This window comes from Pristiophorus japonicus, chromosome 9 (genome assembly GCF_044704955.1).
Source record: "Pristiophorus japonicus isolate sPriJap1 chromosome 9, sPriJap1.hap1, whole genome shotgun sequence".
Classification (NCBI taxonomy): Eukaryota; Metazoa; Chordata; class Chondrichthyes; family Pristiophoridae; genus Pristiophorus; species Pristiophorus japonicus.
Window position 1 is genome coordinate 69,038,448 of NC_091985.1, and position 19,525 is coordinate 69,057,972.

Consider the following 19,525-nt stretch of genomic DNA (forward strand, 5'->3'; position numbering starts at 1 on the left):
CAGGATTAGGCCATTTGGCCCATTGAGTCTGCTCCACCATTCAATAAGATCATGGCTGATACTGCTGTATAGGAACATGTTGAGGGGGTTCACTGCTGTATAGCAACAGTGTGGAGTAAGTACATTGCTGTACAGGAACAGTGTGGAGTGGATATGTTGCTATACAAGACCAGGGTTGGGTTTGAAATCTCATATAACAGATCTATTAGAAAAAGTCATCTTATAAACACAGTGCCAATAATTGATCTGCAGGCTCTGATATGTATGATGGGAAGACCAAGGGCAAGGATTTGACTTCTTTTCCTGCTCTCTCACTCAGTTAATTGATTATATTGTACTGTGAGTTGTGTTGTCAAGCATCCAGTTTTCCAACTGCATTGCGGTTTCTCACCAGTTGTTTTGAGTCCAGAACAGTTAAATTTACAGAGCAATGTGCAGCTGAAAAGTGATAATGTTCCCAGCCTTACAAGACTTCCTAATTCTGGAAACTAATTTCATTGAAATTGGGCCAAGGTGGACGAGACCCCAACTCTTTCCTCTTTCACAGACAAATGTTCACACGTTTGATGGTAAAATTGCACTTGCATTGCTGATCATTGTTTACATATTTCTAAAGAGTAACTGTCCACTTTTACACCTCTTTAATTAGTGCGGAAAATACAAAGTGATAACATATGGCTGCTTTCCTTGTGACAGCACAAAAATAAATCATGGCACAAGTGCAATTTAACAATATTGTAAAGGACCAAACTGTTCAATGTGATCCGTGCCAATCCGAGCGTGCAGTCACAGACAGTACTTACCCTGCTGTGTTGGGTATCTGAGCTCCACAAGTAAGGACAGGCTCCAGCACAGAAGTTAGCCTGATAGCCCTTGGGTTCATGAATCCATCTCCACCCTAGGTCTCTCCGGAAGTCAATGTATAGTGGGCGTAAACAGCAGTTGTCCTGTACATTTCTGTTCAATAGACAAAAATTTACACTCAATTGAGAGAAATATATATATATTTTTCAATTTCTGCTACTTTTTTCCCCTTATCTGCTGAAGTTTCTGAATTATGCAGGAGTATGTCTAAAGCAAGATTTTGTTTTCATTCTCGGGATGTAGGTGTGGCTGGAAAGGCTGGCATTTATTGTCAATCCTTAGTTGCCCTGAACTTTGATACAACTGATACAGCTGACTGGCTACATCACTTCAGAGGGCAATTAAGAGATGACCATGTTGGTACGGCACTGGAGTCTCATATATATTAAATGTAAAATAAAAAGTATTTTAAAAATGAATGATTTTTTTTTCTAAATCTAGCAACACTCACTGGATAATGTGCATTATTGGGTGTCCTGGCCAATATTTATCCCTCAAACAACATTAAAAAAAACAGATTATCTGGTCATTATCACATTGCCACCACGTTTCTCACATTACAACTGTGACTACACTCCAAAAGTACTTCATTGAGACGTCCGGTTGTTGTGAAAGGCGCTATATAAATGCAAGTCTTTCTTTCTTTAAATTTATACAGCTATCTGCTCAGTACTTGGCTACAATGAAAAAAGGCAAACAAAGCATGTTTTGCTTTAACAGAGAGAGAGAACACAAATCAAAGGAGATTGTATCATTCCTGTACAAGGTGTTGGTCAGTCCCCATCTTGAGTACTTTGCTTTGACCTTGCTGTGCACAATTTGGCTGCTGCGTTTCCTACACTATAACACTGACTACACCGAGGAATCTGATTTGCATCCAGAAATGCAGCTGAAGCTCAGAGGTTTACTAAATCCATTATTAAATGTAACACTTTGTGAGTTTAATGTAGGATCTCACTTACATTCACTAGTTCTCCTGTGGATAACTAATTTACATAAAAGGAGATGTTTATTGCTCATATTTCCCAGTTTTGACAGAACAGAAACTAATTTGCACAAATCAGGTCAGTTTAGATGAAAGATAATCAATAATGACAGTAAAAGTGCAGCCTGAAGCTGTCTCTAAATACTCTTTGGAAAACCAAACCTATGTGCCTGCTGGAAAGGTATTTGTTTGCATTTATCATGTTAGTAGATCAATAAAATTAAACTTAAAAAGCAAGGTTGGTGAAAGCTTGCAATACATAACATATAGGTATTGCAAATTGAAAAAACATAACACAGAGGCATATCACACTTTTTGCCTGTCTTTAACAATTTGAGGGGAGAAAATTAGATGTGAGTACAATGTAGTATTTTCTGTTTTCTATTAACACCTACATTTTCACTAAAATTAGCAAAAATGTGAATTTCAAACTCCTTCCATATCACATAAATGTTTTTGTCCAAAAGGACGGCCAGGTGAATGAAAAGCCTACATCTACTTCTAATACTTTCTAGACTAATTAATAATTACTTGGAATGGAGCTACATAGCTGATTGTTTACGGAAACAATGTCATTCATTTATCTGAATGATTTGAAATTTTAGTCATTATGTTAACCACTTTCAGGCAAAAAATCCTCACTGTGAATTTCAGCATAAAAAACCTGAAATATTGTTGTGATTTATTTTTGTAAAAGACTTGGCTATGGGTTTATAAAAATGAAATAATATGGTGATGCTATATATTACTGCTCTAACTGGCTACACCAATATGAGATATGATGTAGGTTAACACTGCACAGTCTCCACAGAGCAACCTCTCCAATCTCATTCAGATCATCAGAAGTAGGCACAGTACAAAGACTAGGCTTGTTCCTATATCAAAGGAGGATAAATTGGTGGTTGAGTCACGTGCTGGAGTCTGGCTCAAGAGCTGTGTTAACAGAGGCCTAGCACCAGGTCACTTGCCCACTGTTTTGGTCAGATAATGGTACATGTCACCTGGGGAGTTAAAGGAAGTTAAGCACTTCAATATTTAGAATGGAAAGAGGCTATGTTTTCTATATGGAATCGTAAATACCTAATTCAGCAAACAAATAAAAATAACTCTCTCCATTTATTTATGTAATTACTTTTCCTTGTGAAATATTTTTCTAGGAATGAACCTGCAAAATCAGATAATTAGTAGAATTTTGGATTTCTGGCAGGTTGATTTTCCTGCCCATTCCTCATGCACAAAGGCCACTGGATTATTCAGTATCCCATCAACATTCCTTCAAAACTCTGAGGTATAGGGTGGATAACTTTCTAAGATTGAATCTCTTTCTAATACCTCAGCCAACTTTGCCGATATTTTCTTGTTAAGCAGCCTTTTTGTCTACTTGGTTGTACATGCCAAAGATGTTTTTCTGTAGCATGGGACAAATTCCTGGACAAAACTGGCACTAAATGGCACTCATGTCTGATTGTGCTGAATGGCCATGAGACAGACAAAGAAGGTGCACAGGAGAGGGCAGTCACAAACAAAACCAAATGGTTACCAGGGCAAAAAGAGTAAGACTAATGAGGAAAGCAAGTGAGGGATTGTTGTAGGAAATTTCATAATTAGGGAGATAGATAGTCATTTTTTCAGCGACAACTTGAAGTCCCAAACAGTATGTTGCTTTCCAAGTGGCAGAATGTGATCAGCCAAAAGTTATGGTTCATGTCAGAACTAACAACATCGGAAAGAGTACAATAGAGGTCTTGCAGAAGGAATTTGAGCAGTTATGATCTAAGCTACAGAGCAAGGCATCAAGGATAGTATCGCAGGATTACTCCTGGTGCTATGCACTCGGCTAGTTAGGGACAGAAAGGTTAGAGGCATCAGGGTATAGTTTAAGAAATGATGCAGAAGTGAGGGTTTCACATTTCCAGGGCATGGGCAAGTTCTGGGCAAGGTGAAAGCTGTACAGAAGGGACAGTCTCCATTTGTCCTTGCAGAGAGAGTTAATTAGATAGTGGGGGAGGATTACCCCACTATCTAAGGAAGAGAGAGAGACAAACAAGGCTGCCCAAAAATAGGACGGCTGATGACTATTGAGGCTCCCAAGAGGTTATTTGTAGATAAAGGAGGCCTCAAAAGTAGCAAAGGGGAAGGGAAAAATAACACAACCAAATAAGACTTGAGCGGTTAGGAGGGATAGTAGTGAGACTTACCAGAGAGGAACAAAAGAAGGGGAAACAAAAATTATAGCAGTGAGACAAAGAAATATTTTAGCAACAAATATAAGGGCTATGTAGACAATAGTAATAAGACATAAAACTAGAAACCAGCGCAATAACATACAGGTATAGAGCGAGTTCAGCTAAGGAAATTAAAAAGGGATTCCTACAATACTGGGTGAATTTTACAGAAGACCAAATTGTTTAAAAAAATTTAAAAGGAAATCTGCAGACAGTTCAGGGAGATGTGTAGAAATAATGGGTTCAATTTTCCCCAGTGATTTGCGCGTTTTTTTGGAGCAGGCTGCTTTTTTTGGCCTAAGTTAACAGTTTCCCCAATCAATTTGCACCAGCATAACTCAAGTTAGTTACAATTTTTTGAGGTACATTTTTTTTTCAGCCAAATAGGGTATAACTTGCCACCCGCGCCAATTCTGGCCATTTAGGCAAGTTTGGTCAGCTGAGAGTTACTCCAGTTTTGCTTAGGCCAGCATATGTGGCCTCTGCAGAAAAACCTTCTGGAGAGTTAAGGAAATCGGCATAGGTAAGTGCAGCAGATGCCCGGACAGCAGCAGAATGAGAGGTAAGAGAGAGGGGTAGGGGGAGAGGGAAACCTTTCGGGTATAGTTAGGTGCAGGGACGGGGACTGAGGAGGCCATTCGGCCTGGGATAGGGGCGGGGAAGCGGACCAGGAGGCCACTCGGTTTGGGATAGGGACAGGGGAGCAGACTGGGAGGCCACTCGGCCTGGGATAGGGGTGGGGGAGCAGGACCGGCAAGGCACTCGGGGCTAGGGATGGGAGGGGGAGTGGACCGGGAGACCACTCGGCCAGAGCTAGGGGCGGGGGAGCGGACCAGCAAGCCACTCGGGGCTAGGGGTGCGAGTGCGGGACCGGCAAGGCACTCGGGGCTAGGGGCGGGTGGGGGAGCGGACCGGGAGGCCCTTCGGCCTGGGATAGGGGCGGAGATTGCCACCGGCATCGGAAGGGGGGCAGCACACTTTAATAATTGGAGGTAAGTTGCTGTAATGTATTTTAATGTGTTTTTTAAATTGCTGCAATGTATTTTAATGTGTTGCGAGCTGGCTGTATGTTTCACTTTCTAGCCTCAGCTCGCATTGTGTCCTTGGTTACTGTGACAACCTGATCTTTTTGGTGCAGATCAAGGCTCCACCCCCAAAACTAAAGGACAGGTTAGGCTGCGCCAAAATGAAGAAATCAAACGGGGAAACTTCGAACATTTTTTTTTGGCATACTTGGGCCCCAAAAAAATGGTCGTAACTCTTCAAGTATGCCAAAAAAAAGCTTTGGGGAAAATTGAGCCCTTTAAAAAATTGATAAAACTTTAAAAGTGGATATACAGGTTACAAAAAAATAAGGCAAATGGAATTATGGCATTTATACTGAGGTGAATTTAATGCAGAAGCAAAGATGTTATGATGACTCTGTAAAAAACAATGGTTAGGCCACAACTGGAAAACTGTGCAGTTTTGTGCTGCTTATTATAGGCCCTGATGCTTATGGGGAGGTGAGGAGGGTGCAGGGGAGCACAGGGGAAACCCATGGAGTCTGGGGACACGGAGCTCCTACCGAATTTAACAGCAGGCCTTCATTATAATTTTTCTCTTATGTTTCCCACCAGGCGGCTAGCCCAACAGCAGGTGGCCACAGCTAGAGAACTTTGGGCCCCTCCAAGACAGACGGCTCAAAACCTGCCGCCTTATAAATGGCAATAGGCAATAGGCAAGTAGTGTTGCCCATTTTTTAGACTTTAACATCCGCCCCAATCCCCGAGCTCCACCCTCCAATCATGGAAGGGTTAATGTCAAGCATCAGTCAAGGTTTACCAGGGATCATGCTGGGGATAAAGTATACAAGTTACACAGAAAGGCTAGAACAACGTGGTATGTATTCTCTGGAACTGAGAAGACTGAGCACAGGTTTGATAGAGGTGTTCAGAGTGATAAAAGGAATAAACAGGGTAGCATAGATTTTTTTTCCCATAGGAGACAAGAGGCCTTCATCTCAGGATAAACATTTGATACAATAAGGGGAGATTAGAAATAAATCATGCAAAAAATTATTGGAATGTGGAATACTTTGCTACAAGTGTTGATCAATAGTAAGTCAATTACAACATTCAAAAAGGTACAGTACTAATTACTTGAAGAAGAAAAATATAATAGAGTATGGAGAGAAAGCAGAAAATTAATTAACAAGAAATTAGGACTGTATAACATAGCCACCAAGAAGGGCCTAAATTCAAGGACCTTCTTCTGTGTTTAGATTTCTGTCTCTTTGAAAATCTCGGGCCGAAATTGCCCACTGGCCAAAAAGAGTCGCACCTACCACTCTCGAGTGCATGGGGCGGCCTAACCGTTGAAATTCAGCACTTTGGGTTTTTTTTTGGTACTTGGCGGAAATGGCCTCATCATCGAGGCGGAAGTGGGGGTGGGACGGAGTAGCCGATGCTCGAAGTCATCCGCGCCATGCTGATGATGTCATTGTGCTGGCGTGTCACAACGTTCCCCCCTCCATCAGTTAAAGGGGAGGGCCGCTGCGAACTCTGCAGCCACTTTAGTGGCAAACACTGGGCCAGCAAGGAGGGTTTCTGCTGGGCCAGTGGCCTGGCACCCAAGAGGGGGTGCCAGATTGTCTGTTGACGACCCAGCCGAACCGGCGGCAATAATTGTTGGCCTGGCCTGGCAGTCAGTCGACAAAAAAAATAACATAGCGTCGCCGGCAGCGCCACCTTCCCTTTATGGGTGGCCGCACTGCCAAGCCACAGAGAGCGTACCGACAGAAAAAGCTGTCAGTGGCACTGACCGGCGGCGGCGCCACTCCCGTGGGGCAAATCTGGGAAGGGGGCAATTTCCCAAGGGGCAATTTTGGGAAGGAATCTCCGCCAGTCAGTAAGGTGTCGGCACCTGCACGCCGTGGCAGGGAAACAGGCGGTGTGGTCCCGTACACCGCTCTAAACCTGTGGAAGGGCAATTTAAAAAATGGCGGCCCCTCACAGAGACTCGGTGCCCATTCCACACCGACCTGTGGCCGACGCTTTCAGGTCACCAGAGGCCTTATAGAATTGGGCAATTTCAGCTCCCTGCTCTCTTTGGTAGTTATAAAAGTCCTATATAAAATTAAATGATCCTAATTTGGCAATAATCAACACTTAGGGGTTGAACTTCTTTACTCATGCACTGCTTAATGAGTTTACGTAAGATTCTTTCGTACACAATTTTAACACAATGGTTAATATGCTCAAAATAAGGCCAATAATTGCATTAAATTAGTGCACCCAGTAATTTTATGAGATCCCATTAAGCAGAACACTACCAGAAGAAATTAAACTCCCAAACTGGCAATCTCATTCAGAAAAGTCACAGAATGGCTGGCTTGAGAAATGGGAAATGTCACACAGGTGTAGTCTGAGATGCACTTCTGAGGCTGAAATTAAAGCCTCTGATGGGGCAAAGAGGGCAATGTACATTTAACCAGCATATACTGACCTGGATGTACTTGGTGCTGACACTGAATGCCTGAAATAGGAAAGTGTTCCATTTCCGTCGGTTAAATTCATTCAGTCACGGCAATAACAACAAATTGTATTTATACAGTACCTTTTAATATTGGACAATACACCAAAAGCATTTCATAAAGATACATAGATGGTGAACATCAAGCCAAAGAAGGCGCGATTAAGAGAGGTGACCAAATCTTGGTCAAAGAGATAAGTTTTATGGAGGGTCTTGAAGAAGAAGAGGTAGACTGACAAAGGTTGCAAATTCCAGAGAGTGGATCCTAGAAGGTTTAAGACACCTCTCCCAATGATTGGGCAAAGGAAAGGGGGGATGTTCACGAGGCCGGAGTCAGAGGAACAGAGTTCCAGGGGAAGGTTGGTTGTTGCACTGGAGGAGGTTACAGCGGAAGGGAGGGGCAACCACAAAAAGATTTAAAAACAAGGACAATAATTTTAAATGTGGCACATTGGGTGACCATGAGCTGGATCAATGAGGATGAGAGTGATGGGTGAGCAGGACTCGGTGTGGGATAGAATGCAAGCAGCAGAGATTTGGGCAAGCTTCTGTTTTTGGAGAATGAAACACCAACAAGCAGAGCATTGAGTTAATTGAGTCTAAGGTGACAAAGGCTTCTCTGAGAGTTTCAATAACCTATCAGCTGAGCTAGGAACAGAGGCAGGCAACATTACAGTGGTGGAAGCAGGAGGTCTTTGAGCTAGACAGGATATGGGTTTGGAAACTGAGCTTGGGATCAAACAGGATATCGAAGTAGGAAAAGGTCTCGTTCCGACACAATGTTTGGGGTGGGGGCAGTGAGGGACTTGGCATCAGTTACTAGAGAACAGAGTTCATAGTTGCTGGCTAAGATGATGTTTTCGCTCATCTTTATGAACACAAAATTCACCCCAAAAATTATATGGAAAAGATTAACATTAAGACTTAGGAAATTTAGCAACTAAGTTGATTGACAGAGCAATGTCATCTCTGTGTTTATAAACATGACACTTCAAACCTCAAATCATAGTTGAGTTCACAAAGACACATGAGATTGAGGGATGTGTGTTTATATTACCTAAAACAAAATGCAGCATCCAGTGCACGTTTCTTCCGCCGACTAGATTGTTGTGACTCAAGTCTATAGGTTGGTAGTAGCATTAGGAGGAGATGTGCCTTTTTCTCATTAAAATGTTTACTTTTTACTTTTCTCATATCATCACTGGAATAATCTCCTGGATAGTTTTCATAAATTCCTTCAAAAGTAACAACAGCTCAAGTTAGAAAATGCATGTTCCTGCCTTCAGCATTTTACTTTAGCTCCATAAGTTAAAAGGCCTACTGAAAAGACCACTTCTTTGATGTTAAAAAATGAAATACTTCCCCTGTGCATTGGGTACAGATTAGATGTTATAGTAACGAACAGTTTATCAATTGTGCTATTCAGAGGTTGGACTCGCCTGTGCACACAGGGTGCATTCTGACCGTTCTTGATAGAGCAGGTAGAGGAAGTGCAACGCAGCTTCTGAAGGTGAGGAAGGGCTCCGGAGAAAAATAGGGATTAGTCCCATCTGTACAATTAACCCCTCCTAAATGCAGATATAATGAAGCCTGACAGTAAAAGTCATATCCACTCAAGAAGACTGCCCTGGTTGTACTGAATACCATCTATTTGCTTTCTTTTAATACTGGGCAACTAAGTTAATGTTATGCTACAAATGAGAAGAGCAATAAGGAGGGGGAAATGAGGTCTCAGCCATGTCTGACACACAAGAACATAAGAACATAAGAACTAGGAGCAAGAGTAGGCCATTTGGTCCCTTGAGCCTGCAGCGCCATTTAATAAGATCATGGCTGATCTGATCATGGACTCAGTTCCACTTCCCTGCCGTCTCCCCATAACCCTTTATTCCCTTATCGCTTAAAATTCTGTCTATCTCCACCTTAAATATATTCAATGACCCTGCCTCCACAGCTCTCTGAGGCAGAGATTCCATAGATTTAAAACCCGAAGAAGAAATTTCTCCTCATCTCAGTTTTAAATGGGCGGCCCCTTATTCTGAGACTATGCCCCCTAGTTTTAGTTTCCCTTATGAGTGGAAATATCCTCTCTGCATCCAGCTTGTCGAGCCCCCTCATTATCTTATATGTTTCGATAAGATCACCTCTCATTCTTCTGAACTCCAACGAGTATAGGCCCAACCTACTCAAGCTATCTTCATAAGTCAACCCCCTCATCTCCAGAATCAACCTAGTGAACCTTCTCTGAACAGCTTCCAATGCAAGTATATCCTTCTTTAAATACGGAGCCCAAAACTGTACGCAATACTCCAGGTGTGGTCTCACCAATACCCTGTACAGTTGTAGCAGGGCTGCTCTGCTTTTATACCCTATCCCCCTTGCAATAAAGGCCAACATTCCATTTGCCTTCCTGATTACTTGCTGTATCTGCATACTAACTTTTTGTGTTTCATACACAAGAACCCCCAGGTCTTTCTGTACTGTAGCACTTTGCAATTTTTCTCCATTTAAATTGTAATTTGCTTTTCTAATTTTTCTGTCAAAGTGGAGAACCTCACATTTTCCCACATTATACTCCATCTGCCAAATTTCCGCCCACTCACTTAGCCTGTCTATATCACTTTGCAGATTTTTTGTGTTCTCTTCACAATTTGCTTTCCCACCCATCTTTGTATCATCAACAAACTTGGCTGTGCAGCTCAATACAGAAGAAGAGATATTTCAATCTGTGGACAGGGAAATCATTTTTATAAACCTGATAAAAACATTATTTGCTGTCATATGTCAGAATGAGGTGGCTCATTACTGGAGGGCAGAGCCCCCTCACCCCCCACACTGAGGCCAATGTTAACATCACAGCTGAGCCCAGCTAACTCAGCCCAGTCCAAGGATTGAAACAAGGAGCTTTTTAGCAATTAGCCCCGGACCGCAGATATATCCCTTTAAGAGTAAGACCTATCCCAGACTAAACCAATCAGACACATACTCCATCGGGAACTGCAGATTTTCCACTGGACTGCCAGTCAGCAATAGTATATTATTATTTCCTTTGTTTTGAATTTTAACAAAATAAAATGACCTTTGTCCCAAGGTAACACCTAACCCGCAGGCACAGAGAGTACAGAGAGGAACAATAGGCGCAGGCCCAACATTTGCATGGCAATGAGGTGGAAGAGGAGTTCCTGACCCTCAATTTTTCCTGGGCCTTCATCCCAGGGGCACCCAATTTCACTGGCACCCCAAGATGTTGATGGACCTTGCACCCGCAACTCCTCAGACTGGAGAATCTGAGGGTACCAGGCAGCAATGTCAAGATAGGACAAAAGGTAAGTAGCCTACTTTTTATTGTAGCACCAAGACGTTCCTCTGGCTGCTGTTCAACATCAGAAGTCCCTAAGGCTAGCAGCCAATTTTGCAGCTATATTCCTGTTTCCATCCCCATTTCCTGGTACATAATGCTGTCAGGGGTTTAGGCCTACACCAAAGGTGTGGTTGTCCCAGTAATCACCACAGACTGTCATGTGCCTGAGTAGTGGGCAGCCAAGAATATCAGCACTATTGAGTCCCTGTGGACATGTGACTTTATTTTTTTATGAGAACTCATCACCCCAAATGTAAGACGGCCTTAAATGGGTAAAATCTGACATTCATGAAACAGCATGGTCAATGCTCACAATTCCCAAAGGGAGTGCCAACACAGCACCAAGGCAAGAAAGTCGAAATGGCACTGAACCGGAGCTGAAAGAGTCATCTCTAATTCCTTCAGTTCTCCTTCGGTGCTGCCTCAAGATTCTCATTTGGACACTGTATTGGAACTCACGTCAAAAATTGGTTACACTAATAAAAGGTACTGAAATATTTCAGTTCAGGGCTCTTAGGTTTTCAGTTGGGTTTAGGTATCACCTCCTAGTAACTAAAATACTTGCTTAATTATTAGCACTTAAAGGTTCAATGTAACATTACTGTGAAATTCCATAAATATGACCTAACTAAGGTCTGTTAACTTAAGGAATCTCTGGAATGCTTACTGTTTCCAGTAGCAAGATTCATTTTTCCAGCAACTGTAATGCACGTTACTGTAGTGCTGTACTAAATGCAGTTACAGCTGCTCAAAGTCCTGAATTCCAATGGCGGTCCGAGCAATGATGGAAGAGGTTGGGTCAATAAAATGGATTTTTGAAAAAGAACTAACAGAAGTTTTTAAAAATATGGTTCAGCCTGAGTTTGGACATCAAACAAGTAAAATTTTAGTGATTTTATATTATGGCACTATTCTACAGATACCGATCCACTTTTGTTACCACTTCCACACTGCTCTTAAATGGCACCTTTGATTCATTGGTTTGGCTTTGTAGGAGTATTTATGTCATGAAGAGTTAGACAATTATTATTTATCAAAGAAACAAACCATGTTAGAACAACAGTAGTACACTAACCAGTCAGACAAATCATCCCCGTTAACATGAACCTTTGACCTCACTGTCAAAAAACTGAAAAATATTTTTTAAGTAATTATCTATTTCTTGTTTTAAGATGTTGTTGCCACTGGCATTGGAGAATAAATGTCATCATCCCAAAGCAGTTACAAGGAAAATATTTGGAGAACTTCTCGGCTGTACAAATGATCTGTTTTTAAAATGTATGTAAATGTTGAGACTATTTATTTTTGATGTCAAGAGAGTTCCCTCCGTGAACTCTCTCTGCCTGATCAGTATGTGATAAGGAAAATCTTGGAGCCATTATTCAAACATGAACCTTTTTCTTTAAGAAATCCAAACTGTTTTAATGAATATCCGTAAAGGATACAGCTGCTGCTTTCTACAAACATTTCACAATCCAGTATGGTGATAGTTCAATTTAAATGTATTACGTGGTAATATGAGTGACGTATTATGATCTGGATCTTCTGTCATTGCTTTTTAAGCTTCATCATTAGCTATCTTCTAACTTACAATCTAGAGACGAGACAATTTTGTCCCAGTCCCAGTCTAAGTGGTATTGAGTGATCAATTGTGCCACACTCTTCAGTGCACATCACAAATATTTTGCTACCAAGTCCGTTCAAAATTATATTTATAATAAAATTATGGCAGGTGCCATTGGGTCTGCTGCTATTGCCATTTGAACTGGTATCAATACTATAACAGCAGACACCACTGTTTATCAATCAGCAGAGCTCACAATGGCCAAAATAAATGACAAAGAGTTGAGACAGATGACACAGGACCAAAGAAAATTTTACATTGAGCTACAACACAGGACCTGACAACTGGAGATGAAACCAAGGCCACCCAGAGCTAAAAGAGATGCCAGAGTCCTTGATAGACTACATGAGATGTTGCAAGGACTCTGTCATATTATTTACCTGCAAATCTGGCTTCCAGCTCTTCGCTCTTATTTGGTATAATATAATTATTTGAAGGCACAAATGTGCAACATGGGCAATGTAGACTTATTTTAAATCCAAGGTTTCTGTCTGCAAAACACAAAATATTGAACATTTTAATGCACATCAGAATCCACATTTTACAAAACCAAAGTCAATATTCTCAAAAATATTCTTTTAGACCATATTGCCATTTAAATAAAAGTGAAAATCACAAAACTTTACCTCGATGGAGCAGCCATTCATTTATTGTCTCAGTAACATCAAAGGACAACCATTCCCCTTCAGTTCTTGTTCGTACTACTTTACTGTCAATATACCGCTGAGTTGGAGATGAAGGTTCTTTAGATTTTAGAATCTGAGAATAAGAATGCAATGATGGTAAGTCTAACTACATCAATGTCAATCTGTCCTCAACTAACTTCATCTTGCATTTGAATATCAAATCCCAAGAGCATGGATATGACAGCAGGGCAGGGAGGGAGGGAGAGTCTGAGCCAATAATTGAAATCTTATACAAAGGACAGTTTTAACACAATGGGTAGTGGAAATCTAGATTTCAAGGATGCCACAGAGCAGATGCAGGGCATTCTGGGAGGAGAGGGTGAACAGCTAGAGGTCGTGTTCCATATCGGGACCAATGACATAGGTAGAAAGAGGGATGAGGTCCTGCAGACAGAAGTTAGGGAGCTAGGAGAAAAATTAAAGGATAGGACCTCAACAGTAGCAATCTCCGGGTTACTACCAGTGCCACGTGCTAATGAGTAAAAGAATAGAAGGATAGTGAGGATGAATGTGTGGCTGGAGAGTTGGTGGAGGAGGGAGGCTTTTAAATTCCTGAGGCATTGGGACCGCTCTGGGAAGATGGGACCTGTACAAACCGGACAGGTTGCACCGCAACAGCGTCAGGATCAATATCCTCACGGGGAGTTTTGCTAGTGCTGTTGGGGAAAGTTTAAACTAGCTTGGCAGGGGGATGGGAACCTGAGAACAAATTCAATAGGGAAGGAAGTAAAGCTGAAACTTGAAAGCAAAAATTCAGAAAGTGAATCAAAAAGACAGAGGAAGCAAGGGTTAGTAAGCAGTAATCAAGGAGGTCTTCCTGTGCTAAATGGTATATACTTCAATGCAAGAAGTATAGCGAATAAGGCGGATGAGCTGAGAGCACAGGTAGACCCTTGAGAGTATGACATTATAGCCATTACAGGGACATGGCTGAAAGAGGGGCAGGTATGGCAGCTCAATATTCCTGGTTACAGGATTATTAGACAGGACAGAAAGTGGGGTAAAAAGGCGGGTGGGTTGCAGTATTGATGAAAGAAACAATTATTGCTGTGAGGAGGGATGATATGTTTGAGGGATCATCAAATGAAACCATATGGGTCGAACTGAAAAATAAAAAAGGGTCGATCACACTGCTGGGCGTATTATAGACCACCAAAGAGTGGGAGGGAGATAAAAGAGCAAATAAATAGGCAAATTTCTGTGGTCCAAAGATCATAGGGCAGTAATAGTAGGGGATTTCAACTATCCTAATATTGATTGGGACAAATATAGTGTGAAGGGTATAGATGGTGTGGAATTCCTAAAATTCATTCAAGAGAACTTTTTTAGTCAGTATGTAACAAGCCCGGCCACAAGAATATCTGTATTTGTAAGTAAAATTGAAATTATGTTGACATATTGCAAAGTACTTGAGGGTTGGCCATTAAAGTATTTTATCAGCAGGCTGGCATGTACATAGAAACATAGAAAATAGGTGCAGGAGTATGCCATTTGGCCCTTCGAGCCTGCACCATCATTCAATAAGAACATGACTGATCATTCACCTAAGTACTCCTTTCCTGCTTTCTCTCCATACCCCTTGATCCCTTTAGCCATAAGGGCCATATCTAACTCCCTCTTGAATATATCCAATGAACTGGCATCAACAACTCTCTTTGGTAGAGAATTCCACAGGTTAACAACTCTCTGAGTGAAGACGTTTCTCCTCATCTCAGTCCTAAATGAGTTACCCCTTATCCTTAGATTGTGTCCCCTGGTTCTGGACTTCCTCAACATCGGGAACATTCTTCCTGAATCTAACTTGTCCAGTCCCATCAGAATTTTATGTTTCTATGAGATCCCCTCTCATCCTTCTAAACTCCAGTGAATACGGGCCCAGTCAATCCAATCTCTCCTCATATGTCAGTCCTGCCATCCCGGGAATCAGTCTGGTGAACCTTCGCTGCACTCCCTCAAAAGCAAGAATGTCCTTCTTCAGATTAGGAGACCAAAACTGAACACAATATTCCAGGTGAGGCCTCACCAAGGCCCTGTACAACTGCAGTAAGACCTCCCTGCTCCTATACTCAAATCCCCTAGCTATGAAGGCCAACATACCATTTGCTTTCTTCACCGCCTGCTGTACTTGCATGCCAACTTTCAATGACTGATGTACCATGACACCCAGGTATCGTTGCACCTCCCCTTTTCATAATCTGCTGCCATTCAGATAATATTCTGCCTTCGTGTTTTTGTCACCAAAGTGGATAATCTCACATTTATCCACATTATACTGCATCTGCCATGCATTTTCCCACTCATCTAACCTGTCCAAGTCACCCTGCAGCCTCTTAGCATCCGCCTCACAGCTCACACCGCCACCCAGCTTGGTGTCATCTGCAAACTTGGAGATATTACACTCAATTCCTTCATCTAAATCATTGATATATATTGTAAACAGCTGGGGTCCCAGCACTGAGCCCTGCGGCACCCCACTAGTCACCGCCTGCCATTCTGAAAAGGACCTGTTAATCCCGACTCTCTGCTTCCTATCTGCCAACCAGTTCTCTATCCACGTCAGTACATTACCCCCAATACCATGTGATTTAATTTTGCACATTAATCTCTTGTGTGGGACCTTGTCAAAAGCCTTTTGAAAGTCCAAATACACCACATCCACTGGTTCTCCCTTGTCCACTCTACTAGTTACATCCTCAAAAAATTCGAGAAGATTTGTCAAGCATGATTTCCCTTTCATAAATCCATGCTGACTTGGGCCGATCCTGTCACTGCTTTCCAAATGCGCTGCTATTTCATCTTTAATAATTGATTCCAACATTTTCCCCACTACTGATGTCAGGCTAACCTGTCTATAATTATCTGTTTTCTCTCTTCCTCCTTTTTTAAAAAGTGGTGTTACATTAGCTACCCTCCAGTTCATAGGAACTGATCCAGGATTGATAGACTGTTGGAAAATGATCACCAATGCATCCACTAATTCTAGGGCCACTTCCTTAAGTACTCTGGGATGCAGACTATCAGGCTGTGGGGATTTATCGGCCTTCAATCCATCAAGTTCCCTAACACAATTTCCTGCCAAATAAGGATTTCCTTCAGTTCCTCCTTCTCATTAGACCCCCGGTCCCCTAGTATTTCCAGAAGGTTATTGTGTCTTCCTTCGTGAAGACAGAACCAAAGTATTTGTTCAACTAGTCTGCCATTTCTTTGTTCCCCATTATAAATTCACCTGAATCTGACTGCAAGGGACCTACGTTTGTCTTCACTAATCTTTTTCTCTTCACCTATCTATAGAAGCTTTTGCAGTCAGTTTTTATGTTCCCAGCAAACTTCCTCTCATACTCTATTTTCCCCCTCCTATTTAAAAACCTTGTCCTCCTCTGCTGGATTCTAAATTTCTCCCAGTCCTCAGGTTTGCTGCTTTTTCTTGCCAATTTATATGCCTCTTCCTTGGATTTAACACTATCGTTACTTTCCCTTGTTAGCCATGGTTGAGCCACCTTCCCCATTTTATTTTTACTCCAGACAGGGATGTACAATTGTTGAAGTTCATCCATGTGATCTTTAAATGTTTGCCATTGCCTATCCACCATCAACCCTTTAAGTATCATTCGCCAGTTCTATTCTAGCCAATTCACGTCTCATACTATCGAAGTTACCTTTCCTCAAGTTCAGGACCCCAGTCTCTGAATTTACTGTGTCACTCTCCATCTTAATAAAGAATTCTACCATATTATGGTCACTCGTCCCCAAGGGGCCTCGCACAACAAGATTGCTAATTAGTCCTTTCTCATTACACATCACCCAGTCTAGGATGGCCAGCCCTCTAGTTGGTTCCTCGACATATTGGTTTAGAAAACCATCCCTAATACACTCCAGGAAATTCTCCTCCACCGTATTGCTACCAGTTTGGTTAGCTGAATCTATATGTAGATTACAGTCGCCCATGATAACTGCTGTACCTTTATTGCACGCATCCCTAATTTCTTGTTTGATGCTGTTCCCAACCTCACTACTGCTGCTTGGTGGTCTGTACACAACTCCCACCAGCGTTTTCTGCCCTTTGGTATTCCGCAGCTCCACCCATACAGATTCCACATCATCCAAGCTAATGTCCTTCCTTACTATTGCGTTAATTTCCTCTTTAACCAGCAATGCTACACCACCTCCTTTTCCTTTCTGTCTATTCTTCCTGAATGTTGAATACCCCTGAATGTTGAGTTCCCAGCCTTGGTCACCCTGGAGCCATGTCTCCGTGATGCCAATTATATCATATTCGTTAATTGCTGCCTGTGCAGTTAATTCGTCCACCTTATTACGAATACTCCTCACATTGAGGCACAGAGCCTTCAGGCTTGTCTTTTTAACACACTTTGCCCCTTTAGAATTTTGCTGTAATGTGGCCCTTTTTGATTTTCGCCTTGGGTTTTTCTGCCCTCCACTTTTACTTATCTTCTTTCTATCTTTTGCTTCTGCCTCCATTCTACTTCCCTCTGTCTCCCTGCATAGATTCCCATCCCCCTGTCTCCCTGCATAGGTTCCCATCCCCCCATGATTGAGGGCTGGATTTATATTTGGGGAATGAAGCTGAGCAAGTGGAAGGCGATCAGTGAGAAAGCACTTGGGTGCCAGTGACCATAATTCAGTCAGATTCAAGTTAGTTATGGATAAGGACAAGGATAGACAAGGAATAAAAGTCCCAAATTGGGGAAAAGCTAACTTTGCTAAGTTGAGAAGTGATTTGGCCACAGTGGGCTGGGAACGGCTACTTGAAGGTAAATCAGTGTTGGAATAGTGGGAGGCATTCAAGGAGGAGATCCGGAGGGCTCAGGCCAAACATGTGCCCTTAAAGAAAAAGGGTGGGAATAACAATTGTAGAGCCCCTTGGATGTCTAGGGATTACAGGTAAAATAAAGAAAAAAGGGATGCTTATGTCATACACCGATGGCTAAATACTGTATTATCTCTGGAGAAATATAGAAAGTTCAAATGTAAAATTAAAAAGGATATTAGGAATGCTAAGAGAGAGCATGAAAAATTCTTGGCAAGTAAAATCAAGGAAAACCCAACGATGTTCTATAAATATATTAAAAGCAAGAGGATAACTAAAGAAAGGGTAGGGCCTATTAGAGACCATGAGAGTAATCTCTGTGTGGAGGCGGAAGATGTTGGTATGGTTCTTAATGAATGCTTTGCATCCGTTTTCACGAAGGAAAGGGGCAATTAAGGGTTACGGGGAGCAGGCGGGTAAGTGGAGCTGAGTCCACGGCCAGATCAGCCATGATCTTGTTGAATGGCGGAGCAGGCTCGAGGAGCTAGATGGCCTACTTCTGTTCCTAATTCTTATGTTCTTATGTTCTTATGTTCAATGCACATACTGCTATTGAGGAGGAGTGTGAAATTCTGAATTAAATAAACATAGTGAGAAAGGAGGTATTAAAGGGTTTAGTGGCTTTGAAAGCAGATAAGTCCCCAGGCCTGGATGAAATGCATCCCAGGTTGTTGAGTAAAGCAAAAGAGGAAATAGCAGAGGCTTTGATCATCATTTTCCAGTCCTCTTTGGATTCAGGCAGGGTGCCGGAGGACAGGAGGACTGCTAATGTGGTACCCTTGTTTAAGAAGGGAGAAAAGGATAGGCTGAGTAATTACAGGCCTGTCAGCCTAACCTCAGTGATGGGAAAATTATTGGAAAAATCCTGAAAGACAGGATAAATCTACATTTGGAAAGGCAAGGATTAATCAGGTAGTCAGCACGGATTTGTTAAGGGAAGATCCCGTTTGACTAACCTAATTGAATTTTTCGGGGAGGTAACCAGGAGGGTCGATGAGGGTAGTGCATACGATGTATTGTATATGGACTTTAGCAAACCTTTTGATAAGGTCCCACATGGCAGATTGGTCACGAAGGTAAAAGCCCATGGGATCCAGGGCAAAATGGCAAGTTGGATTCAAAATTGGTTTAGAGGTAGGAAGCAAAGGGTAATGATTGATGGATGTTTTTGTGACTGGAAGGATGTTTCCGGTGGGGTTCTGCAGGGCTCAGTACTGGGCCCTTGCTTTTTGTGGCATACATTAATGATCTAGATTTGAATATAGGGGGAATGATTAATAAGTTTGCAGATGATACTAAAATTGGCTGTGTGGTTGATACTGAAGAGGAAAGTCATGGACTGCAGAAGGATATCAATCTATTGGCCGGTGGGCAGAACAGTGGAACATGGAATTTAATTAGGAGAACTATGAGGTAATGCACTTGGGGAGGGCTAATAA

At 42.0% G+C, this 19,525-nt stretch overlaps 1 protein-coding gene across 1 annotated transcript in view; it reads right to left on the reverse strand.

Moving 5' to 3' along the window:
- The window catches only part of tgfb2 (transforming growth factor, beta 2), a 69,908-nt gene that overhangs the window by 5,097 nt on the left and 45,286 nt on the right, over positions 1–19,525 (reverse strand). The window contains exons 3-6 of the mRNA XM_070889439.1: positions 13,199–13,331; positions 12,953–13,063; positions 8,645–8,822; positions 804–957 (exon numbers count right to left, since the gene is read on the reverse strand). Coding sequence (XP_070745540.1) covers positions 804–957; positions 8,645–8,822; positions 12,953–13,063; positions 13,199–13,331 — 576 coding nt within the window. The remainder of the gene's footprint in view (positions 1–803; positions 958–8,644; positions 8,823–12,952; positions 13,064–13,198; positions 13,332–19,525) is intronic.